The sequence below is a fragment of the Kryptolebias marmoratus genome, linkage group LG8, assembly GCF_001649575.2.
Source record: "Kryptolebias marmoratus isolate JLee-2015 linkage group LG8, ASM164957v2, whole genome shotgun sequence".
NCBI classification, from domain to species: Eukaryota; Metazoa; Chordata; class Actinopteri; order Cyprinodontiformes; family Rivulidae; genus Kryptolebias; species Kryptolebias marmoratus.
The window spans coordinates 15,361,591-15,388,099 of record NC_051437.1 but is presented as its reverse complement, the minus strand read 5'-3'; the positions used below and the strand labels follow the sequence as shown (position 1 = coordinate 15,388,099).

At 41.1% G+C, this 26,509-nt stretch overlaps 3 protein-coding genes across 7 annotated transcripts in view; 1 reads left to right on the top strand and 2 right to left on the bottom strand.

The window, feature by feature from the left end:
- The window catches only part of LOC108235233 (cyclin-dependent kinase 17), a 40,321-nt gene extending 29,027 nt beyond the window's left edge, over positions 1 to 11,294 (bottom strand). For 3 of the 5 annotated variants that reach the window (XM_017415099.3, XM_017415094.3, XM_037976946.1), the window contains exons 1-3: positions 10,971 to 11,294; positions 3,720 to 3,880; positions 61 to 222 (exon numbers count right to left, since the gene is read on the bottom strand). In XM_017415099.3, the coding sequence (XP_017270588.1) occupies positions 61 to 222; positions 3,720 to 3,849 (292 nt within the window). In that variant the 5' untranslated portion in view covers positions 3,850 to 3,880; positions 10,971 to 11,294. Of the gene's footprint in view, positions 1 to 60; positions 223 to 3,719; positions 3,881 to 4,017; positions 4,703 to 10,970 lie in introns of those variants that run through there. The other 2 variants (XM_017415093.3, XM_017415096.3) reach the window with 2 other exon arrangements.
- Positions 11,295 to 13,514: 2,220 nt separating this feature from the next.
- LOC108235172 (transmembrane prolyl 4-hydroxylase-like) lies at positions 13,515 to 25,031 on the top strand. Its single transcript, XM_017414998.3, has 9 exons — positions 13,515 to 14,215; positions 14,430 to 14,511; positions 19,078 to 19,271; positions 19,394 to 19,484; positions 20,235 to 20,397; positions 20,490 to 20,675; positions 20,952 to 21,042; positions 22,144 to 22,267; positions 23,312 to 25,031. Exons 1-9 carry the CDS (start codon positions 13,835 to 13,837, stop codon positions 23,524 to 23,526), a joined length of 1,527 nt encoding a protein of 508 aa, XP_017270487.1. The 5' UTR covers positions 13,515 to 13,834; the 3' UTR covers positions 23,527 to 25,031.
- Positions 15,271 to 17,258, bottom strand: LOC108235173 (secreted frizzled-related protein 2). Its single transcript, XM_017414999.3, has 4 exons — positions 16,729 to 17,258; positions 16,128 to 16,303; positions 15,967 to 16,053; positions 15,271 to 15,855 (listed from the first exon to the last, which is right to left on the bottom strand). The coding sequence occupies exons 1-4, from the start codon at positions 17,256 to 17,258 to the stop codon at positions 15,536 to 15,538; spliced, it is 1,113 nt and encodes a 370-aa protein (XP_017270488.1). The 3' UTR covers positions 15,271 to 15,535.
- Positions 25,032 to 26,509: the final 1,478 nt, after the last annotated feature.

The following is a 26,509-nucleotide window of genomic DNA, read 5'->3' as shown; positions in this document are numbered from 1 at the left end:
CTTTGTGTGCTTACGGGTTTGCTACTGTGCGTGTTTGTGCGTGTGTGTGAGAAATTATACCCAAAGATCCAGTCCTGTGCAGGCTCAGGAAGGCTCTTTCCCTCTCCAGCCCCCCACCTGGCTCTCTGCGCAAGGCGGTACGGCCCAGATGACCGGCATATTGACGCAGGAAGGAGGGAGCGCTGTGAGAGGCAGGAGGGTGCACCGAGCACACCATGGGCACTGAGAGCCACAAAGTACACAGAAAACCATGGGAAGGGAGGACAAAGAGAGAAGGAAGAAATAAAGGGACAGAGTCAAAACCAGAAACAGCGGGACAAGAAATTGAAGCGATTGGGGGAGGGGGGGGAGAGAAGAACAAAAAGATGACATAAAGTCACACTGAGACCAAACGTACAGTCAAACCAAATGCAGAACAAGAAAGAACAGTACAGTATGTAGTAGTTGAAAGGCAGAGAGGTGATCAGTATTCATGTTAAAGAAAGAAACAGCAGTGGCACACAACGAAGGAAACTGCAATCAAATACAAGGCATGCACAATGAAAAATAAGCTGAGTCACAAGCAGAGAGGACTGTTGACAGAAACTGGCAGTAAAGGAAGACGTGCACACAGAAAACTGGCAGAGATGCTGAAGAAAACAGGCAACAAGAGTGAGAAGGATCAGCCCCCCAAAAAAACAGATGGACATCATAAACACCTCCTCCATGGTGTTTAAAAACCAGAACATCCCTTAAATAAACCCTTTTGAACGACAGCACCATAAGTAAACATGTATTATCAGAGTGAATCATATCGTAATTATTTTTCTCACTGCTGTTTTTGCAGCGTCTGGAGGTGAGAACGCGTGTATTTATGTTTGCACGTGTGTGGGGAGGTGACACAGCAAAGCAAAAAGGGCAAAAGGAAAAGGGTGATGTAGAGCAGCTCTTAAAGTTTAATGGCCCTCTCCTCATCCTCGACATCACTTCCTCCGCTCTCTTCCACTCTCAGGCTGATGAACGGACACAGCCTGAGCTATTAAAGACCAAAGAGTGTGAGTGTGTGTGTGTGTGGGGGGGGGGGTGTAAACATAGAAGGGAGGGGAGAGGCATGGCAGTGAGTAAAACTAATCAGGTAGAGGTATGGATGTTGCAGCCCTCAAGCTGGAAAAGCAGCAATGTGTAAACATTGTATTTAAAAAAAAAACAGCAAAGCAGCACAACACAACGAGGCTATATTTGGACAATGAGATGTTTCTGTATTGTTGTTTGGTTTTTTTTTCCTCCGAGACAGAATCTGCTGAGGCAAATGCGAGCTCTAACACTCCAAATTTAGGCATCATTTCAAATACAAAGGTGGACCTGTAATCCTGGCCGATCCCAGCAGATGGCAACCAGAGTTTCTAAAACAGAAGAGGATCTCCTCACTCGAAGCAGAAACATTCCATTTGTTATGTGAAAACACAGAACAGCGCTTATGAAATCAAGAAATTCACAGACGTTCCAAGCCTATTCTGCTTTTCAGTCTTTTCAGCCACTAAATACACAAACAAACAAACAAAAAACAATAAAGTTAATTGTGATGGATGAAAAACACAGGTGGAACTTCATGTCAGTGAGCTTGCATCTCTGCACACCATGACAGCATGCGATACACACAGATTATTCACACAGATTTCTTAACACACCTACATATAATGTTTGTGCTACTTGTGGTAAATGCACCATCTCTGAGCACCAGGAGGCAAGCTAATGCAAAGTAGAAGCCAAATATTTGCTGCTGTAATTTTCAAATTAAGCTTAATGCAACAATGGGAAATGATTTAATCTTTAATCCTTTTTAAAACACCATCGTTCTTTTACGTTCAGACTTGTAAACAAAGCATCACGCTGATTAATGCCTTGCTATGGAATGAAATAATCACATTTGCACTGAATGACTCCCAGAATAGTGACGGAGCAGACAAAATTAATCTTTTTCACAAGGCCGTAATATACTACCCTTTTAATTTAAGCAGAAAACAGTAGAATGTTACAGTCTGAACTTATCAAAGTTTGTGATGGCATCAAATTAAAGATGACAATTTATTTTAGGTAGCAATACTTTAGGAGATTTAAAACCCAGGAATTGTTATGTTTGGCATCACAAACAGTTGGAAATCTTGTTTTAGGGATTTTTACAAATTCTTTAAAGAAAGGGGCTTCAAGTTCTTTGAAATCTTTAGCCCACCTACAGCTCTTTTAAAAGCTCTATTTTTGTTGATGTTTAAGTTAAAAGACAAAGAGGTATAAGAATGTACTGCTGAAAAAAAGCAACACTGTTCCATCTTCTTCCTTCAAACTTCGCTGACGTCATCTTTGTCCCTCTAATAATATTTTTTTAATTCTGAAACACTGAGTGTAACAAGAAGCCCAAAGCATTATTAATTCACCACCATGCTTAATAGTTGGAAATGTGTTGGTTTCCTTTAAATTCTGAACCTGTTTTGCTCCAAACATCCTACGTAGACAACAAACTCTATTTTATCTACATGAGACTACAGAACTTGTTTCTAAAATTTACCAGTCTTGCTTGGGCGTGTTTTTGGAAACATTTGATGTTTTATTTGGTGGTGAGTGTAAAAAGAGGTTTATTTCTAATTACTTTTCCAAGAAAATCTTATCTTATTAGTGCATTCTTCAGTCTACTAAAGTAGTTTTCCCTAAAAGTTTTTCATTTTATTTTATTTTTTTCTCATTAAATTGACTTTCTCACTCCTTGTAACTCGATTCTCTTAATTACAACTGATTAAGGTTCGGAGTCGAAACGACCACCACAGCTAATCCACCAAGACAAAAGACAAGAATGGCCATAGCTCAGTCAAATGTACAGACACTGAGCTGAACTTTGATTATGGCAGTAGCTGAGAGTGATCTCCAATACACGCTCTGAGCACAAACACCTCCTGAGAGACCTCGAAATATTGCATTAGATTGCATGTTATTTTCAAGGTTTGGCAAAAACAGCAACAACTCCATCATTTCCCAACAAAAGATGATCTTCCTTTTGCCATAAAAGGAAGTGGGCAATATGCATTCCTTCAAGGGATGTTAGGCTTTTAAAATTTATTAAGCGTACTTTGCAGCTGCTTAGTGGACTCCATGCTTGCTTATTCTTGGGAAAACTTTAATGGATCTTGTCAAACTCAACCAGTTATGAGTGTTTTCAAAAACAACCCTAACATGCTAATGATAGCTTGTAGCTTTAGTAAAAGTTGGCTAAGTGCTTGCGTCTTTTTAGAACCGATACGTTTGAATAATACTTCTTTTTTTAACTTCAGAATGAACAAATTTGATGGCAGACACTTTTGTTCTGAAGATTGAGAACAAGCACAGTTGTATTAACCAGGGTTACTGGTCCTTCTGCACAAAATGTAAATCAGAACTTCCTACTAGTGGACTGCAGCCCTCATTAATGCACATGTGTTTGTTCGACTATCTCAAGTCAAAATGTTTATGATGAAATAGGTCGAAAGCATCAAACACTGTTTCATAAAATGCACCTAAAAAATTACAACTGTGCAAGCCTTAGCATGCCATTGCACTGATAAGAATGTAGTTATTCTATTACATTAGACACACATTTTACTAAAACAAGAGCTGCAAAATAGCTCCCTTCACACGTTCTGTGTGCCAGAGCGATGGTGTTTGCTGAGGTGTTTGTATATGCTGTATGTGCGAGAGTGGTGCACATGTCTCACCGTTGTCCCTGGCTGTGGAGGGCTCATCCAAAGCGATCTGTTCTGCCAGTTCAGACAGAGAGTCATCGACGGGCCGAGCGCTGCGTAGAGACATGGACAGCCTCCGCTTGATGATCTTCATCCTGTCCATTTTCTGAGCTGCACCACCGGGGCCCACTGGCCTAATGACAGAGAGACAGATAGAGAGAGAGAGAGAGAGAGAGAGAGAAACATCGTGATTATCATCAAAAGCAGCTCAAACACCATAATCACAGCCATTTTTCATCATTATAACCATCAACAGCTAGATCCACACCACCTTGTCAACCTCCGATGTGTACAGTGAAACTACTGCAGTGCAGCCTCTGCGTTTTTTTGTAAAGTTCTTTGGGTTCCCGATGATTGTGTTTGCTCACGCAGCGTGTGTCCTCATTGTTATCCATGCAAACATGGCAGAATAAAAAGACAAAGAATGAGAGACGGGCAAACCCAGAGGAGTACAGAGAGTGACAGAGAAGTAGAACAACAAACAAAAATTTACTAAAAAAAAAAAAATGAACATGTAATATGGCTGAGTGAGCGGCTCCTCTGAGAGTTTTAGAGACGAACAGCTTTCGCAGAAAAGCTGTGACTGGCACCCGTTGACACGGGCTGTTTCCTCAATGGGCCACACTGATTCAAAAATGACAGTCTGAAAGATTTCAAAGCAAAATATAGTAAATGCTACAATATTAGTTGGTTCTTTCTGACTCTACTCTCTGCAAATGTCCATGTGGGATAAACAAATATGCAACAAAGCCTCCCATCCCTAAAAAGAAACTAGCAATCCTTAAAGGAATGCATGTACCTTTTGTTTTGAAGAAAGATCTGTCAGCTTTCAGAGTGTGTGATAGGGATGACTCCGGGCTACTTCCACATCAAAGTTTAGCTCAATATCTGTAACTGAGTTATAGCCAACTTCGTGTTTGCTAGAGCTGATTAGCTGTGGTGACTATCTTGAATGGGGTTGACTCCAAAGGTTAATCGGTTGTAGATGTACATCTAATGAATACCGCCTGAAAGTTTCATTAAAATCTGTCTGTGGTTAATGACATATTTTGCTAACAGAGAGAGTTGACTCCAAATAATTAACAGCAACATTTTTAACAAAGATCTTGCACAATTTATTAGAGCTCAGATTGGGTTTGAGACCATTCCCAAACACCAACAAACCAAATCTTAGCTCAATGTCTGTAAAACTGACTGACTTGTAGCCATTTTTGTGTTTTTTTGAGGTCAGATCACTGAGACAGCCATCTTGAGTAAGGCTGACTAAAAGTTAATGGATTTACCAAAATCCCTTCCTCTGGTTTGTGAGATATTTTGCTAACAGGCACACAAAGACACATGATCGCCTGCCGTTCAAAGCACGGGGGCGTGTTGTTTTTCCATTTAAATGTTGCACACTAAACAGACCATTTAGCAGTCTGTGCTTGGCATCTCGAGGACTTTTTAGAATGCAGACATTTAACATCAGGTCATCAAACACACGCAGAGTATGTTTGTCTTTGCACGCATGTATTTTTGTGCCTAGATGCCATTTTGTCATATTCCTCTCCACTCTGCATCATGGCCTGAAGGTAGAGGCAATCATGGCAGACTATTTCTGTTTCCCGTCCACTTCCTGCTCTGTCTATCTAACCCAAAAGAATGCTGGAGCCAAAATGCGCGCACACACACACACACACTCTCTCTCTCTCTCTGCACCCACTGCCCTTCACTTTGAGTCTATCCTTGGAGGCTTCAACAAAAGCCATTCATCCTTTCAGGCTCTCAGTCTTTCAGGCCTGTTAGAGTCAAGCAGTGCTTGGAGGGAATTCAAACATCCTCGCTCGGGACAACTGGCTTTCCTCTGCCACAACATGTGCTTAACAGAGGATATATTGCTGACATTACGTCTTCCAGCTCAGATAAGGGTCTTCAGATGTTTTTTTCTGAGACATATTAGCCTAGCATTCCTTAAAAGAATGCATATTGCCTGCAGCCTTTCATACCAGAGATTTAGATCATCTTATGTTGAGTAGTAATGGAGCTGTAGCCATTTTGGTCAAATCTTGAAAAAAAAAAAACCGTTACGCATGGTCTGATGCAATATCGTGAGACTTAATACCTAGACGTAAGGGGGCTCGAGAGCAATCCTCATTTATGTCGTATCATCCGTTCCCTCCTGCCTCATCTGCATATTCTCCAAAACTCCCATTAAGAAACACATTCGCGCAAACTTGGATCTGTCATTCAAAAACCATCAGAAATAAATGAGTCGCATTATGAAAAACAGCTGGTGATGCTCATCCTATTACTCCGTTAATAGAGAGCCATGTTATCATCAGAACACACTCAGGCTCATATCTAAGCATGCACACACACACACACACACACACGGTCACACAATAATACCTAATTTCACAGCCTTTATCTGTGCTGATCTGGCACCAACAGGATTGGGAAACTCAATCTCAGTGGGCAAAAGAAGAAAAATAAAACCTTCAGGTTACAACATTAATTTGCATAAATATTTAGCAGAGATTCTGAGTGTTGGTTTTACTATTATGGTCTGCATTTGACAGCTGGAATAAGGAGCAAACAGTTTACAATCAATCCAAATATTTATGAAAAACACTTTTTTTTACCTAAGCAGTTCTGCGTTTACTTATTAAGATAGTTCTTTATGCAATGTCAATAAGAATAAGCTTTTAACATTTTTGTGCAAAGATTAAATCTTTTAGCTGCTGACTGGCTGCACAAAACAAAACATCCAAATGTTTTTACTTGAGCAGCATTTTGTTGCTGAGTTTATTCTTTAACAGCTGAGTTACACGTATGTGTATCTGTGACAACCAGCTTTACAGAAGGTTTCAGCAATAATGAAAGATATTTAGTCCTGCCGGATGCAGCTGGACGATGGAGTAGGACAAGTTTGGTGGATCGGATGAGACTTTTTTTTTTCTCTAAAATAGCCATTAGTCTATTAAACCTATAGATTTTATGGGTAAATTCTCTATGCTAAATAGTGAATTAGGGTATGGACTAGACAAAAACTACATCATCCTTGTCTAAGTGCTGAAGTGCATGTTATATAATGCCTCAATATTTCCAGAATTATGAGGACAATGATTACATTGTAGAAGTTTAAGCCACTAGTCGAAACAAAATTACCTACAAACAATGGCAGCAGAGCTCTGGTTAAACTAAGTATTCATGTAAAGTGCAATTACTTAAAGTGCACTAATGTACTGGTCTGGTCAGAATGATTACAGCAGGTAATTTTATCAGGGCAGTGGTAATGCATTTTGCTTGACCGGGCTTGGTGGGAGGCTCATTACAGAACACTACTTTCTCCTCTTTTCACATCATTCAAGATATCTGTTTCTTTAATTATAATAAGGCTGTTTCTATGCGTGTTTGGACTGGTGACACAGCTTACAGCACGAACAAGACGATAAGAATGTGTGGCTTTGACATGTTAACAGTGCACAGTGATACGTGTAGCACCTAGCAAGATGGTGGCCACAAACCTTAAATACCGCTGACAGTGGTCATTCCGGTTTGTGTGTCTGAGTGAACCAGCAGGACAAAACAGATGACGGGGGCTACTTTCACTCTCCGACTAACTCAAGTGCTGGGCAGGCATGTTACTCGCTGTAAGACAGCGCGGCTTATTATTCACGAGAGTCAAAACAGGAGCTGTGTGATGAAAGCAAACACAGAGGAGCAAAGGTCAAAGGGCGAGTGACACAAAGCAGTAAAAGAATAAGAACCTCTTCTTGTTTTCCAAAGTCATTCATGCGTTTCTTCGAGCAGCCTGTGAGAATGTGTTTCCACATGCATGTGCCGAGCAGCTGCACAGAGGTCGTACAGGAGTTTGGTAGGTGAGGTGAACTCACACGCTCCTGAGGAAGACCGAGGAGGAGGAGGAGGAGCGAAGTCTGATTTATGCAAGACACACACACACACACACACACACACCATTTGGGTTGCTAGGTTACAGGCCCAGGCCAGAACCACAGATTCTGTCTCTGAGGTGAAGGGAATGGGAACAAAAAAGAGAGAGAGACGGGGAGAGATGAAAATTCACAACTCATATCTCGCCTTGAACACACGTACTCAGAAAACACACACACACACACACACACACACGCACACAATCAAAAACGCTCACCTCAGCTTTCAAAACTTCACCCCTCCAGTTTGTAGGTCTCCACTGAGCACTGAATCATGCAGTTCTGCCGGTCGGGCAGAGGGATTCCTCCCCTAATTATATCTCTTTTGAAAAGAAAACAATGAGTGGACCTGAGGTCACACACACACACACACACACACCCATACACTCAAAAGATCCAGTGACATTACAGATGAACTAATGTCCTTGCACCATTTGTTTTCAAGGATGTTTTTCACATTTTTCAATCATGCTTGAATTTGTTTTTCCCTCCTAAAACCTCCAATCCTTCACCTTTCTTTCTCCTCTTTCCTTTTTTTTTCTCCCTCCCCTCCCTCCAAACCTGCATTTTCCTGCAGTTCACCAACACACGAATCACACGCATGCCTGCACACACATGCAATGTGGCAGAGCGGAGGAGAGGAGGCACTCCGAGCACTGCTTTTTCGCCCAGCAGCAGCAGCAGCCTGGGGATGCATGAGTAATGCGCACAATCAACCCAACTTCAGAATCCCACACACAAATGCACACGTAACCGGATAATCCCAGCAACAGTCCAGTCTTCTCTGAACAAACCCGGTGACTTCTCCTCTGCGTCGCCTCCGTCGAGATGTAAACGTCCAGGAGGAGAAGTAATGGAAAGAGAGGAAAGAACAACCGGCCAAAACAAATCATACGATACTTCCATCAGCTGTAATGTCTTCAAATAAAACCAGCATTCCTTGAAGGAATGTGCACCGTCTGCCGCCTTAAATGCTTAAGTTTTAGACAAAAGTCTTGCCTGATCTGCAAGCACTCAAATATGTGATGGGGATGACGTTCTGCTACTACCACTCCCACGGCTCCCTCAATATCTGTAAAACTGACTGAGCCATTTTTTTACTTTTCTAGGGTCGGTTAGTTTTGGCAGCCATCTTAAATCGGTGTGACTTCAAACATTAAATCAGCTGTAGTTGCGCACGCAATGATTACTTCCTGAGAGTTTTATTATTAGTCCATTCACTGGTTCATGAGATATTTTGCTAACAGACACACAAAGGCAGTTCTCAAACTGGCTCTACTTGCAGGTTTACGTATCGTACCGTATCGTACCGTCGCACCGCCACCACGTTTGACAGAAGACGTGCTCTGGATCTTGATACGGATTCATTTTGGTTTCAGTCTTCCATTCTCAGACGGTTTCTTCCACAAACTAATCTAGCTTGTTTTGATCTGGTCTCTTGGGTCTTGAGGAAAATCCTCTGTGTTTGCACTCATCATTCACGAAGGTGCCTCTCGTTTCTCTATGACAGAAATTACAGAAGCCTCCTGCGGTTAAGGAGGCTTTTTACTATCCCAGAACTGACCAGTGAGATACTTCTCTGAAGTAAGAAATTAATTAATTAAAAAAAAAAATCAGACATGGTTCATTTATTGATTCCTGCTTCTCACTGCAGAAAAAACTCTGGGCCATTTAGGCAACTAAAACGGTCTTGTAAAACCCTCATTAAAAAAAGCGTATATTGCCCGCCATCTTTCAGACCTGAACTTCAGACTGAAGAATGATGGAGTTGTAGCCATTTTGATCAAACATTGGGGGAAAAAAATACATTAAAGGCAACCTCATATGATAAAGCAAGATTTCACGTATGTGTTAAGAACGACTCTCAGCTACTACCGAGTCAGATTTTAGCTGTGGTGGCCATCTTGAACTGGACTGACTCCAAAGGTTGATCAGTTGCAAATGCATCTTCAGTGATTACCTTCTGAAAGTTTCATTAAAATCTGCCCAGTGGTTCATGAGATATTTTGCTAACAGACAAACAAGGTGGACTCCAAAGGTCAGTGCCAAAAGTTTCACACAAAGATCTTGTGCAGTGAGCGACCCTCAGCTACCACTACGACAACTTCTGGCTCAGTATCTGTAGAACTGACTGAATTAAAGTCGTTCTTATGTTTTCCAAGGTCAGGCGGCTGTACCGGCCATCTTGAACTGGGGTTGGCTCCAAAACTTAATCAGTTGTAGAGGTACATCCAGTGATGGTTTCCTGATAGTTTCTTTAAAATCTGCGCAATGGCTCACGAGATATTTCGCGAACAGGCAGACAGAGTGGACCCCAAATAGTTCACAGCAAAATTTTAAACAAACAATCTTGCGCGACCTGTTAGCCCTCAGGATGTGTGTTTGGGATTCGTCTCAGCTACTACCACGCCAAAAGTTAGCTCAACATCTGCAGAACTGACTGAACTGTAGCCATTTTGTGTTGTTGGGGTTTTTTTTAAGGTCATCTGGCTGTGGCAGCCATCTTGACTCCAAAGTTATTCAGCTGTAGGTGTACAAATAACAACCGCTTTCATCGAGTTTCATCAAAATTCGTCCAGTGTTTCAGGTGATATTTTGCTAACAGACACAAGAACACAAAACCATTTTTGTTTTTTTTTTAAATACAGTTGCCATTAAACCAATCTGGGCCTTTAAGGATTTGAAAAGGAAGTTGTAGTTCAGGTCCAAGAAGATACGCTGTTCACGTTTAATGATGGTTTTGACGCATCACGCGCATCATATCCGAGCCGGGCACCCCGCAGCGAGGCGCGCATAAATAATTTAGCGCTAAATGATCCTCCCCGCGCGCTAGAGACGTGAAAAGTGGACCGCTGCGCCCCCAGCCCCCCCGTGCCCCCTCCTCCCTCCATTCTCCAAACTCCCCTCCGGGATATCGCTCCACCTTCCCGGGGCCTTTGGAGCTTTCGGTCAGCTCCCCTCTCTCTCTCTCCCCCCGTGTTTTCCTGACGCACACATCCGGGAGGAGGAGAGTCAGGCAGGGGCACAAAAAACAAACAAATAAACAAACAAACATAAAAAGTTACACTCTGCGACCCGAGCGGTTCAGAAAGTCCGAGACCGCCCCTGGAATGATTCACGTGAGAGGAATCACCGGAGCCGCGCTCGTGCCGCAAAGATCGCCCCACGCTCGAGCCGCGCTGCGCCGCTCGAATCGTTCCGTTTCGGGCGGCTCGAACATTAGGCGACACCTGCGACGTCGCTAAAGGTAGATTCCGAGCGCAGCGCGGAGGGCGAGGAGAAGCGCACCGACCTGCTGGTGAGCCTGCCGCAGGAGACTATTGTTCCTCTGCTGGTTGCTAATCCGGTGGGATGAAGCCACTGCGACAAGTTCCTCCAACTACTTCCCCGTGTGCGAGCACGGTGTTGCCCGTTGCCCCCTGTCGGATGATTCTTATCCCAGGGTCGCCCGACGCGTCGCCGTGTCCCGTCGCCCGACGGAGCGCGCTGTCAGCCCGGAGTGAACCATTATTTTGGGTCAACTGTCGCTCACGAGCAGCGCCGTCCCGTCCGGTGATGATCAGCCATATCTGTGTCCGCCGCTGCTGCTGCTGCTGCGTGGATCCCGGGTGGAAGCAGAGGCGTGATCCCGGAAAACACCGCAAGGGGGTGCGCGTGTGCGTGCGTGCGTGAGGGAGGGGGGAGTGTGCGTCAGACCCCCCACCTTCACGCTCTGTGTAAAAAGTGAGGTCAGATTTGAAATAATAAAAATTCCTGGAGGCACCGTGACCGGGTAATAACAGCCCCGATTATCCGAACTCCGTTAACAATTCTATTTAAGAAAATGTGGAAACTAGAGAAATTACATTTTCTGCGAAATTGACCGAACAAGCTGGTTAAAGCTGAAAGTACTAAAACACTAGCTAAAAGCAGCAAAACTCTACATAAAAACTCAAATTAATCTCAGTGTTTTTCTGGGGGGGGGGGATATTTGCAATTAAGGGTAAATATTTTTTTTAAATATAAAAGTTACAAAAAAAAACACCCATCTCCTGAATGGGCTGAACGTTTTGATACACGAATGGCTATAATTACTACAAACTATGCAGAAGTACTCAGATCGTAAAAAAATGTACAAAAAAAACTTTAATTTGAATGCTGAATCAGCATTCTCACTATTAGGTAATGGGATCCAACACTTTTACATTTGTTGTGAGAGACAAATATATGGTGGCTACATTAAAAATAATGACATAATTTAAAAAGCGATCCCTGCGTCATTATTGGCCAAAATGATCAGTGTAAAAAGCTTAAAACTAATCAGGTAGTTACACTCTGTTTGAAGCTTTGGACACAATATGGACATATTTTTATTGCAAAAAAAAGCAAAGTAAAATGAGAAAAGTACTTAATATGCTGTCAGGTAACTCGAAACGATAAGGGGAATCATGACGCAGCAGAGTTGAAGAAGCAGCTCATCTCTGTCCTTTGTCTCCACCGTGTGGCGGATTTAAGGAACTGAAGGTGATTTCACTTAGATGCCAGAATTACTTTTTATATTAAACTTATTAGGTGGGGGACTGTTAAATGGCACAAAATTGGAAAATTAAGAGGCAGTTTAAAATATTACAAAATATTGATGAAACCAGATAAAAAAAATAATGTGAAAGAGAAGAGTAAAAACAGAAGAAGCAATGAACCTTTTGTTTAGCCTCCCCAATTCTAGGACCCCTAAAACTGCAATAAACCCTCTCAGTTTTCATTTATATACCCACTGTTCATCTGGTAATGTTTTTTTTTCTCATCCGTGGACTCTCTGTTGTGTTTTTAAAAACCTGTTGGCAGGAAGACAAACCTGTCAAAGTCCCAAAACCTGTATCTGTGGTGGTTCTAGGCAGGGATGCCATTTCCTCATTCTGATATGACAACATAAACAAAAACAAAGACACCAAAGTGAAAACCATTTTCTTTTTTTATGCCTGCCATTATCACAAATTAAAAGAGATCATAGGGTAAAAAAAACACATTAGTTAATATATTTGAACTTATTATGTCTAAAACAAATACACACACAAGTCCCTGCTGACCCCAACAAGCTGTTTTTTAAGGCTGTCTGACAGGAAAATGGACAAGAGAGCTGCGAGGCCGGCAAACTGTAAAACTCTTTAAGGCAGCCATTTTTTAAAACTTGGAGGAAGTACAATCAAAATGAAGAAGGCTGTAAAAGCAAAAGAAAAACACTGGTGGACAAGAAATAGATTACAAAGTAGTTCATATGATATAGTTTGAAAATAAAAAATAAAGTTTTTCAACCTCTGTTTATCTATTTATTTATTTTTACTTTGGCCACCTTTTCCACTTATTTTCCGTACGGGTCTTGTACCTGACCGTGACAGAACAATGTGTGGCGATTTTTAACATTTTAAACTAATAATAAAATTGACTGGTCCCTGATTTCTGAGCTGTTATTTAATGAACATTGCTTCTCTGAGTTTCTTTGCCAGTTTGTATTAAATAAGTAACCTAAGTATGTAGAAGCACAGTTAGCAATTCTTTTTTTTTTTTAAGGCTAAAATTAAGTTAAAAAATATTTGCAAGAATATGCTTGTCATTGTTGTTGTTGTTCGGACGCCGATCGGTAGAGGGCGCTAACAATTTAGAGCAGCACATGAACGACGGCTTTTGATAGGTTAGTTAAAGGGTGCGTTCCTTTTTAATCAGCCGGGATGGTACTCGGCTAGAACTGATGACGGGGCATTCAGTTCATACACCGCTGGAAATGAACGGCAAACTCCGCCCACTCGGCTAGCCGCTTTGCAAGCAGGGCTGAGGATGGTGCGCAGCCTCTACTCTGTCCTGTTGTTAGGCAGGTTGTCAGGGGCAGCATATCAGACAGTTAGCTAACAAGGATTAACTTTACTAACGATGGCACTTGTATCTATTAATAAAAACGACAAGAGGCACATTTTTTATTTGCTCGAAGCTGCACCGTTTCTTTAAGCTGAGACGTCAGCATCGCTTTTTCCCGAAATAGCCAGAGGTTTGCAGTGGGGTTTGCTTTAGTTAGCTTGACAGCTAAGGTTTGCTAATGTAGCTCCACCAACTAACGTTGACGGAAATAAACCTAATTGACTCTTATTGTCTTTCAGATTGGCTTATAATTGTGTAGTGCAGAAAATGGAAGAAATTCAGGAGGAATTCTTAGAGCAGGAGGAAGAGGAATCCATCCTGAGCAAAAATTTAATATCATCCCGTTACAATGCTCCTTTTCGGTCCACTCGGATGCACATCCAGAGAAGCAACGTGTGCTCACGGGCCTATTTCGTTGTGGTCATGGTCTTCTTCCATGTGTACATCCTGAATGTCATCGCCCTGCTGCTGTACGTGCACTACAACAACGGCCCCGGGGATTTAGTGAGTGCGGACGGGGATGCCTCTGCTCCAGTCCGTGACAGCAGAAGTCGTTTGCCCCAACCTGCTCCTCCATCGGCAGGAAAGCTGCACGACGAGGAGGACTACAGCCAGAGTTTCAGTCTACATCGCATTGAGGGGATACGGGTAAGAGAAAGGCACACACTCTCACACATACACACTGTCCAAGCCCAAACCACATTACAGTCGAAATGACATGGAAATTAAGCAATCCAACATGGCACACAAGCATAAAAATATTCAGTCAGATCAAAGCTAAAAAATGATGCAAAACTACCAGTTCATTACTAAACAGGCTCAAGGCCAGCATATATTTATACTGCTTTCTGTACTCCTGCAGGTTGGACACATTCAACAGGTGTCCATTGTCCCAGAGAGAACACATGAGATGAAGACACTCAGCCTGAAACCTTTGCTGTTTGGTAAGCATGCTGAAATATGTGCTTCTAAGCTGTGTTGAGTGAATACAGGACTATAATTGAAGGATGATATTCTGATCTCAAAACTATGTAGATACTGAGGCATTTTATGTTTATGACTGGTCTGTGTGAGTTGTGTTCAGCACAGAAATAAACCACATTAGCTACTACACAGGTGTTATAAACAAAGAGCTCAGGTTGTAGAACGATGCAGTCTTACCACCTGGTGTGTAAATATTTTAGACAGGGGGAAAAACAGATGCAGTCCCGCTCTGCAAAGTTCAAATTTCACAAGGAGGTGAGAGAGCATTGTTCATTAAAAGTACCAGAGTTATATATAAAGACATTCAGGAGTAGAGAAGGGTTGTCTCAGAAACCAGCAACACACACTTCAGGATTTGTTTTAAAGGGAAAAAAAAATAAATTTCACAAAAAAGCAGCAATGGAGTTCAAAAGAATATGGAGAGGGTAATTGAACTAATCACTTATTCAGTCATTGTGGTTAATAATACAAGTTTTTTCTTGAATCTTTATGAGCAAAGCTATGCCCAACCCAACTTTTAGGTTTCAGAGATGATCTTGATGTTAACCTTTAAATTTTATCTGAAAGTGAACTTTGAATATGTTATTCATTTGTCTTCTAAATTTAAAACGAGGTTAGAATAAGTGAAATCTATAAGAGCCTTTTAGAAACATAATTTGCATGTTCACTTTATGAAAAAAAGATAAAGCATTGCTGCAAACAAATGTGTACACAAACAATATTGAGTCAAAGTATAAAATTACAGTATGTACATTTATTAACATTTTTGTTATCTTTAGCTTCACTTCCATGTGACCATTTGTTGACAGCTGATGTGTTTTTTGCAACCCTAATATGTTCTTCATAATTTGCTCTTTTAAATCATTAAAATAAAAAGAACCAGTAGTATTTACAGTTATAGGTTTATGGCAAACTTCTAAAAGCTACTTCCTAACCATAGTTTGTCTCCCAGTTGAGTTGGAATTGACTAAAACAACAGCCCCATTAGTTCCTGCATCTGTGAGTTTTCCATTTGCGTGCAGCCGCCATTAGGTTCTTGTCTCGTCTTTGCCAAGCGTAAGCCTTGTTGACCACCAGGTGCTCCCCGTGCACCGTGCCCGTCACCAGGAAGGTGCCGCCCCGTGGATGTCGTCGGATCATGTTCTGTACACAGGTCGCGTCCCTCTCCAGCCACAGCTCAATGCGGGAACGAACCTGCGCCCCGAACAGGGGCCCATACTTTAGAACGTCCAGTTTAGTGGCTAGCGAGAACTGAGAAAGACTTACGGGACTGTATTTGAGCCTTATCAGACGCAGTTTCACTACTGGAAAGACAGCAGATAAACAAAAGCTTTTAGTAAGGTCTGTTTATTGACCAGCTAATTTTAGTTAGTACAAACAAAAGTAGGTGTGCGGTGGAGTTAGCTTATACTCACCAAAATCACTCCTACAAAAGGTCTCCAGTGTGTCCTTTGAGGAAGAGCCCTCCTCCAGCTCACAGTCCCGGCAGCTTGCCTGAGGCACTGAAAGAGTTACACCGCTAATTAACTGACCGATTTAATGAACTCGGCTTAATTATAGGTCTGTAGATTCTCACCTCTGCGTACCCCTGGGTGAACTGTGATGTTGGTGACGGAGGAGATGCACACAAGATGATCTGCTGGATACTGGTCACACCGGAGGATTTCAGGCCAGGGATAGCCGTAGCAACTCATGATTGGTGCACAGCTGTCCCGCACAGATTCACACAAACTTCTGCAGGGTGAAATAAACCTGTCAAAAAAAAAATTCACAAAGAGAAATATACCAGCAATGATGAGATTAAAGTACTTAAATAAGTACAGATTGGCGGAAAAATACATCATTGTGATCTTGATGGTTTTGTTTTGTTTATTTCCCCAACTAATTGGTGCTGATGCAACAAAAGGAAAACTGGTGGTTCTGTGATAATCTGCATTCTCTGTGTGAAACCAGAGCCTTTTTAATGAAACTAGCACCAATTTAGTGTCAAAAGGTGTTTTCTTCTGAAGACCCCACCCCTATTTAACATAACAAATAATCTAACAGTTTGAAATTTTGCTTTGTATTTAAAAAACTAAACTTTTTCTGTCCCTGCTTGGTTGTGAAAGCCACAGTTTGTAAAAACAAAAAACAAAAAAAAACCAGTATAATTAAATGGTTTGACTTTGTAAACATACCGGTCAAGGCAGATGGGTGCAAATAGGGAGCAGAGGAATATTCGGGCGTCAGGATGACACTCTCTGGCAAGTAGTGGCAACCAGCTGGTGCTCTGTTGCACAGCTTCGGCCGAAGACTCGTGGCCCAGCAGGTTTGGCATCCTCATGGTGTCGTAGCCTATGTTTTGACACAAGGCCATGCCCAACGGGATGGGCACACAGCGAGAAGAGATGCGGGGTTCCCATTGTCGACCATCGCTGAATGAAAACGTGGACCTGAAGTTAGACGAGGTACCCACTTCCCTCCACGCTTCACCGTCTTCTTCTGCTGTAACTCCAGGTGGAAACGCACGAGTATCTCCGATTTGAGTTTCTCTTCTGCTGTCAGGACTTGCCTTGTCTCCACCCTTGTTCTTGAGTCCAGATCGAACCCTACCCTCTGTCCTTATGTGGCCCTCCAGCCCCGTCCTACCTCTACCAGGACTGGCTAATGTAGCGCTAGGCCCCGCAAGCAGAAGGAGAAATAGCAGAGTAACTGAACGTGAGGACATTCTAGTTCTAAAACACTAAGATGGGGTCGTCCTGAAACTGAGCTTGGTTAATAGAAGTAATCCTAAACTAATGATGATCTCTTTGTAAAAGTGGAGGAGAGGATGGCAGAATAGGTGTATTTATAGTGGGCGGTAAACAGACTTTCATAGGAAGGGGGTAAGAGGAGGTGTGGAGTACAGAGAGAAGGGGTGGGGTACTAAAAGAGATGCTCATTCACTTTTAGTGGATGTGAGATAATTTGACGGAGCTAAAGAAATTGTTAAAATAAATTAAATACCATTTTAAAGTTTTTGGCTTTTGACATTTTTTATTGGGTGCTTGAACTGAGGAGGGTGCTGGATCGTATCCCTCTGAGTCCCACTTTTTCTGATGGCCTGCTTATTCTGCTCTGACGTTGTTTTTCACATCTTTTTGATTCAACCCTTAGTGTGTTTTAATGATAACTTTTTACTGTCATAGTAAAGAGACACTTACCTGCCTGCAGGCTGAGGTCTTTGTTGACCAATACATCCGCAAGAGAAGTGGACAAAAAGTGAACTCTGCACAGGCAAGCGTACGTGTGTGAACATGTGCAGAAGGCACACATAAAAAATAAAAAAAACATTGTGCTGTCCTGCTGTGTAGCCATGGCCTGATTCCTGTTCTGACAAGCAGGTCACTTCCTTTCCGGGGGAGAAAGCCCAATAGCGGTGGGAGGGAGAAGAGGAAGGCTCAGTCCCTCTTCATTCATATCAGTTATCCAGATTAATGAGGCTTGACTGGACAATGGGGATTAATCAAGGCTACAGTGTAAAAGACACGGGTAACAAACAATGCCTCTACTGTGCCAGTAGCCAACCTGCCGGAAGTCTTTTATTGTAGGGGGAAATACTGAGAGACTGGGTGGATTTCAGCAGCAATATGGAGAATTGATGGAACAGTTCTTTGTATTTTTTTCATGTTAATCTCTTTAAAAAAAAGCTCCAACTATCAGAAACAAAAAAGCATGACAAATAGTTTTGACTCAGGGTATTTGGTATGTACAAACCAGAAGGAGCATTTTCAGCTCTAAATAGTTTAATCTGTTGTTGTAATTGATATCAGCAATTACTGGTTTCCTAAAGCCTGCAGTCTCGTGTTGATGCTGATTAAAACTACCTTTGGGACAGGCAGTACCACAGGGGACTTTACATCTAATAACAGAGAGGAAAAGCTGATACTCATTAGGATACACAGTTTATCTACACGTTCTTTTAGGAGTTCCTGTTCTTTAGCCCCTAATTGTTAGTTGTGTTATTTACTCGAAACAGTCAGTTTAATCTTCAGACTGTTCAAGTCAATGTTGACAGAGATCTTTCTAACCCATTTAAAGCTGCTCAGTCAAATAACAGTGCAGATGTGCTCTGTTTGACTGTGGTGTCTGCAGAAATCTTAGTTGTTTCTAAACTGAATATAAGTCGCAGATTGCCCATTATTGATTTCTGGTATCTTTAAGCAACTAAAAACAAATGTTTTTGGCGTATTTGCTTTATATCATATGGTGTCTTTGTTGTTACCTCGTGGTTATGTCTCACACACTAACCTTTCTGATGAGAGACGTTATGAACAACACATAATCTGCAAACACTGAATCTGCCCACACTCCACATGATTAGCCTTGCCTATTTCCAAATTGATCTTGTTAATCTTTATCCTTGATCCTCACTTTCATCTTGATTTAATTTATGTCTCCATTCTGATGCAAAAGCTGGATATGGAGTAAATCCTGCTTTTTTTTTTCTACTGTTGCCAAACATGTAATGATTTTAACAAGTTGCCTTTGTTCTTGTTTCCTGACAGAGATCCCTGGTTTTCTGTCAGAAGAGGAGTGCCGGGTGGTGGTGCAGCTGGCTCAGCTCAAGGGTCTGATGAACAGCCAGCCGTTAACACCCAGCCAGGGACAGGAATCAAACCAGCCACTACTTTCTTTCAGCACAGAAGAGGTCTTTAGCCTGTTAGACCTGAACCAAGATGGGTTCCTTCAGAAACAAGAGGTGACAGCAGAGAAACGCAGATCATTTACATCGCATGTAGCCAAAAGAAGAGCACAGTTTCATAAAATTTAAAATGTTGTCTTTTTAGGAAAACGTCAAAATAATTATTACGTTTCTTCCAGATTTTGAGTCATTCACGTTCTCGAGATGGGACTTGGTTGAGCCCAGACAGCTTACGGCAAATCCTGACTGGTCTGGAAGCCTGTTTGACAGGTCTGTGCTCCCGCAGGTCATGTGTGTCTGTACATTTGGAACTGATAAGAAACAAAATTTACAATCTTGAAGGAGCTCTAATAAACAATGCAAAACAAAACAAACAACTTCGGTCCTTTTTAGTCCAGCTGCATTCAGTGACTCCAGTACAATTTTTTAAGGTTGAAATTAGTCCTCATCTGATTGTTGTGCTTGTAAGCTACTTCCATATGCACCGGTATGTACCAAATACATCTGTCAGAGTAGTTATTGTTTACAGCATGTGTTAGTGCTCGTACAGTAAATTGTCTGTGATTGCGTGCGAGTGTCTGTGAGCGGTAAGGCAGGAAGTGAGGGTGGCACAACGTTGACCTGATACCATTGTGCCAGGCGTTCTGCACATCCGGATGGGCTGTGTCCTATCTCATTAAAACGTTTTTTGTTCACCCCCTTTTTTCCTTTAATTTCCCCACCCGGACTCCATCCTTCCCCCCCCCTTTGGTTAACCCAGCCCCCTCCCCCCAGCCACTTCTAATGTGGCACCCCAGAGGTATTGTTGCGGCTGGGGCGCAGTGTCCCTGGGGTACTGATGGGGGCCAGACAATTTCATCTGAAAGTAGCAGCAAATGATTTAACAAAGAGGAAAACAACTGGGGGAGGGGGGGAAACAAGCTAAAGTGTTGTACACTTAAGACTGCATTCCACTAAATTGGAGTCACAACACGGGATGACTGAAATTAATAACAGTTTTTCTACTTTTCTGTGTGGCAGGGATGCTGACACTGGGGGACTTTAGGCAGGTTTATGACGTGTCTCATCAACCACAACAACAGCGAAGCGGGAAGCTGCATACCCACTTCAAACAGAGAAGCAGGCATACGTGGCTTTATCAAGGCCCAGGATCTCACCACGTGCTGCAAACACTCAGGAAAAGGTCACTACCTACACATGCCATGTTGTGTTCTTCTTAGTAACTCGTACGTCTGATATTAAAAGGGAACTATCTGTGTCTTGTCTTGTATTTAGAGTTATGGGTCTGACACGTCTGCCCTCTTCACTGGTTGAGCTGAGCGAACCACTGCAGGTGAATCGTTACGAGCCCCGAGATTTCAGCAGCTCTCACTATGACAGCAGCTCCTCCCTCCCAGAGACCACCTGCGCACACACACGACTGGCAGGGAACACGTCAGCTCTCACAGAGGTCTCTTGCAGGTATGAATCATAAATGTAAAGTAGATCTCTCCACATTCTATTTATTTTCAGGTCTTGGTAAAGTTTTTATGCGTGATTCAGTGTTAAGAGTTTGTTTTTATTTCTCGATGGAAAATTTTTAAAAGGTATCAGACAGAAGTTTTGAGTTTCTTCCTTTTAAATCTAAATGTATAAGAAAAATGGGTGTTGTTTTAGGAAGTTAATGTGTTGTTTGAGGATTAAACAAAACATTTACTGTTATCTGTGTTTGCCGTTTGCTGTCTGTTTTTATTCCAGGTATCTGACCGTCTTATTCTACCTCAGCTCTGCAGAGGACGGTGGTGAAACTACCTTCCCTGTAGCAGATAATCGGACCTATGATGAGCAGGTGAGGTTGTTGTCATAATGTACTATTTTAAAACGGTCTACCTGCTCTTTTTTTAGGCTGTGAAATTATAGCTGCAAGAGACATCATTTGATGACCTGTGGTGAAGAAAAAAAACATCAGCAGTCTTGTAAAAAGAAAATAGTTCTTCCTATTAAAGGTGATTCACAAAAAGATGTGCATAAAATACATTTGTTTGGTTATTTGTTTTGATACAAAACTAATCAGCCTTTTAGATAAAGGAATACTTTTCACATTTATTATCTTTTCAGCATTAAAAATAAACCAGTTGTTTCAGTGTATGTGCCAGCTTTTAGTTCGTCACAAAGGCTTATTTAAACTTTTGACATCAAGGAAATGATTCATTTTGCTGTGTTATCACGCCGAGTGAGCTTTGTCAGAGGTGGTATGAGGAGAGTGTTGTACCAGTATTTCCAAGCCCTGGTCTTCAGAGCACACTGCCCAGCACATTTAGATGTTTTCCTACTTCCTGATTTAAAAAGGCTCATCAACAGGCTTCTGTAGAACATCCTGACAAGCCATCAGGTGTGTTGGAGCAGGGACACATATAAAACATGACCAGAGTTGTGAAACACCACCTTTGTACCACTTTGTGTGGGTGGGGATGGTGGAAGCTGGGCTTTAAAATTGCTTCACAGTCTCAGTGATGTGGCACCTTGTAGATAATTATTCAAAAATACTTGTATATATCAAAATATCTGAGACCCAGTGGCAGCATCATTTCTGAATGTGATACAGAAAAACTAAGCCAAGTGTTTGTTACTTTTAGGTTAGGCCATTATGATTTTGTGTTTTCAGGCTATTCAAAAACTCTCCTAATTTTCTGAGGTTATATTAGTTGTGAATGTGTCCTAAATATTATATCAAATTGACTTCAGCGTCTTTCTTTTGTCCACATAAGATTGTCACATCATCTGATACATGAACTGAATACAGCAATCATTCGGTTTATTTCAAGCATTTAATTTTTATGTTAACTGCAGATGTTGTTTAGAAGAGGGTTGTTTTGTGATGTGCTGAAACAGTGTAGACTTTTGATGAAAAGCACAGTTTAGTCTCAAGCTGCTTATCTTGCGGTTTAAGGCACTGATCCAGGACGGAGTGGATTTGACGGACACCCAGCAGACATGTGGCAAAGGGAATCTGAGAATAAAGCCCACCACTGGGACAGCTCTCCTCTGGTATAACCATCTCTCTGATGGTAGAGGTAAAAAGAATTTAAAACAAGGATTTTTCTATGTCATATACAAACTTAAATAATACAGTACTTTTATTTGTTTTGGTTTTTTTCTGTTATAAAAAAATCTGTTATCAGCCATGTGTTGCAAGGCTTAAGTCTAAAAATCAGTGCCTAGATTAAAAACAGTATGAGATTTAAAAACATGAAATGTCAAAATGGTAAGCAAACACCCGGTGGAACCCTAAGAACAGGTTCGGTTAAACGTCAACAGGTAGGTGCTGTGAGTATATTAAAGCATCTCAGTCTTTTGAATCTAAAGATGAGTAAGAATTCACCACACTCACAAAGACTGCAGGGACAACGAATCCGGAAATGTTCTCCCCTGCAGTTCTAAAGAAATCACAGCCAACATCAAAAGAGCTTTTGTTCAGGACTTCAGATGAAAAAGAGGATTGTAAACTGAAAGAAAACATGGTAGAACATGTCGAATTACCACCACCTGCTGTGAACCTTTGTTCATGTGAGATGGAGTGAAAACACTTTTATGTTAGGGAAAATTAATTATTATTATTTTTATTGTTACCACTAAAATCATGAACACCCTACCTTCTGAATTAAAAATGGGAAAACGTCTTTTTTTTCTCTCAAATGTTGTCAAAGTGTTTAAAAGAATAGTTTATTCATTACACGGGTGAGGGTTCAAGTGCTAATTGATTTTTATATTATTTAAGCTTGTACAAAAGAATTAAATGAAGAATTTAAAAAGGCTGTTTAATATTTTCTAACATCACATTTTATATGTATAAAAAAATTAAATCATTTAAAGGAAGTTACCTGGTATGTAGAGAAATAAAGTAAAGTATGGAAGATTTTTTTTGAAAAATAAAAATGTCAGTTGGCAAATTTTGCTGGTGTGCAAAAACCCTGTAGTGGACCTGAAATGTCATTGAAGCATTCAGCTTTTTTACTTTTAGGAGCTTTGTTTTTCTTCTCCACGTGCTTCATTTGTCCCTCCAGTGGCTCCAGCGCCACGCTAACATTTCAGGTCTGATGGTAGTTTGTCCTCTGCAGGTTGGATGGGCGAGTTGGACGAGTATTCCCTGCACGGCGACTGTCCAGTCAGGCGAGGAGTGAAGTGGGTGGCCAGCAGCTGGGTAAACGTGGACCCGGATCACCAGCAGCAGGCTCGCTACCAGAGACTCGTAGCTCAGAGGCATCAGACAAAGTCTGGCATGGAGGACCAGTACTATCCTCTTTCCCACAGTGACCTCCATCTGGATCTATAGCCAGGGCTTGTATTGGTATGACCTCACAAATTTTAAACCAAGTTTTTGTTTTGTTTTTTCTACTGAGGTCTGGCTGATATTTACACACTGTCAGATGGGGTGCAGTACTATGCAAAAGTGTTGAACCACTCTAATTTCTTTCAATTTTGCTTCAGAAGAGCCTGACTTTCTTGTGATCTATCTAAAGGTCTTTTAAAGAAAATTTTCTTTGGAGATTGGCTGGTTTATCTCTCATTTTCGGTTCAAATTTAAAAATTTCTCTTTAGTAAATTAGCTACTAGCATCTAGTGTCAAAGACAAAATTTGTCGCTTCTTGTCAACAAAAATAAATAAACAACAACTTAACAGGAACAAAATAGTATTTTGGCTCAGGGAAGGTCATTCCCAAAGAAATGTGACATACAGTAAATGTACCAACAAAACCTAATCTCCCAGCTGGAGATAAATTTAAAGCTTTCTACATTTTTTTTTTCTCCAACACTCAAAGGTTTTAGGGACACATCACATGCCGTGTTTAGGTACGCCATGTTTTTGGTGAATAGCTTTTTGGAATTGTGTGCTAAAAAACAGTATTTTAAGCCCATGAAACTGTAATATATTAAGCACTTTCTGTAGCTGAAGGTAACATTTTAAATCGGTTCTTTGCTAAGATATGTAGAAAACCGTTGTACCAGCTCTCCTGAAAAATGACAAAGGAGTAATCTTTTGAAGCAGAAAATAAATAAATTGGGTGAGGCTTAATAGTTTTGCATAGTCTTGTGGTTGAAGTGAAAATTGCACAAAATGATGTATCTCCTAAAAAAAAAAAAAAAAAAATTTATGTAGAGTTAAAGGGGCATATGCACAAATTTAACTCTGTGGATGCCTCACTCTACAAAACTGCACCTTAGAAATGTATAAAATATTTAAAATGATATAAATATATGAACACTAGGATGAGATCTGTGAAAGATGCAGTTATAACTCAGAGAGAAGCCTGCTTACCTGCTTTTAGCTTGGCTTTAGGCATCTGCCCTTACTGCAGGCCATCAGGTTTTATTTATTTATTCTATAGTTTTTTTTATTATGGAATTAAAGCCTTTTTTTAAAAGCCATGTCACAATAATCATGAGTGAATGTGTTTCCAAGTGACATGTTTGAGAGGCGTTCTGTGTTGGCTCTGTCTTTTATTTTTGATTCCAAAGTTATCATGAAGTGTTATTTAATAGGACCTTAAGAACAGGAGTCATCCCTGACTCCTGTTCTTAAGGTCCTGGACCAGGTAAAAAGAAATGCAAAGCCATTCCTTCAGGTGAGATTTAAAATAAGATTATTATCTTTTTAACTTGAACATATTTATTGTCTGACACTATTTATTTATGACTTTATTATTGCCACTGTGTGATAATTTAATTTAAAGTTAATGTGTATTTATAAATGCTTGGTGTTGCACCCAGTCTGTACCTGTATTGTTGTATTTGTTGTGTGAGATAAGGAATGTAGTGTATTAAAGCTGTTTTATTAGTGCTGTTGTCTGATTGTCCTTTTTTAGGCCACTAGATGGCACCCAACGCTGAGTACAGCACCACACTCCTGTAGCAGGAGACTTAAATATGAGCCACACTGAACAAAAATATAAACGCAGCCCTTTTTTTTTTGCTCCCATTTTTCATGAGCTGAAGTCAAACATCCAAGACTTTTTCTATGTACACAATAGGCCTCTTTCTCTCAGATTGTTAACAAATCTGTGTAAATCTGTGTTAGTGTGCACTCTTACCATGTTGCAAGTGTTGAGGGAGCGAGTAATTGGCATGCTGTCGGAAGGAATGTCCACCAGAACTGTTGTGCGTGAATTGAATGTTCATTTCTCTACTTAAAATTTCAAAGCGTTTGGCAATACATCTAATCAGCCTCACAACCATGGACCACGTGTAACCACACCAGTTCAGGACCTCCACATCCAGCCTCTTCACCTCCCAAGATCGTCTGGGACCATCCACCCGGACAGCTGCTGCAACAATCAGTTTGCATAACCAAATAATTTCTGCACAAACTGTCAGGAACTGTCTTAGGGAAGCTCATGTGTGTGCTCACATTTTATGGTGTATGGCACGTTGGAGAGATGTTCTCTTCACAGATGAATCCTGGTTTTCATTGTACAGGGCAGATGTTGTGTGGGTGAGTGGTTTGCTGACATCAACGCTGTGAATCGAGTGGCCCATGGTGGTGGTAGAGTTATTGTATGGGCAGGTTATGGACAACAAACAGTTGCATTTTATTGATGGCATTTTGAATGCACAGAGGTACTGTGATGAGATCCTGAAGTTCACTGTTGTGCCATTCATCCACGGCCGTCTCCTCATGTTGCAGCATGATGGCGCACGGCACCATGTTGCAAGGATCTGTACACAATTCCTGGAAGCTGAAAACATCCCAGCTCTTGCATGGCTAGCGTAGTCAGTGGACGTGTCACCCATTAAGCATGTTTGGGATGATTCAGAGCATCCCAAACATGCTCTAGGTCCTGATAACATCCAGCAACTTTGCACAGTGAAGCAAATTCATCCCTGTGTGTAACTTTAAAAAAAAAAGGAAATGTGGTATATGGATAATTTAGGATTCTTTTTTTTGTTGTTGTTTTTTTTTTTTTTAGATCAAGATCATTTTAAGTTTTGAGATGCATCACACAACTAAAGGCTAAATACATTTTTCGGGGTTCCTTTTCTGTAGCTTTAGGTTTTGCAAATGGGCACCAACTCCCATTACTTTCTTATACCAAGGTTTAAATAATAAAAGGTTTTAGCAAACATTAAATTTTAATCCTGCAGCAAAAGTGTAGAACAAAATTTTGTAACTGAAGGTTTTTTCTTCCTCTTAAACTGATCATTAAAAGATCTTTCAGATTTATCATGGTGTCATTTTACATAAAACTAAGCTCAAAGTACACCAGGTGATGCTGTATGTTTATTGCCCACAGGAAAAAAAGAGGTTATAATGTATTCAC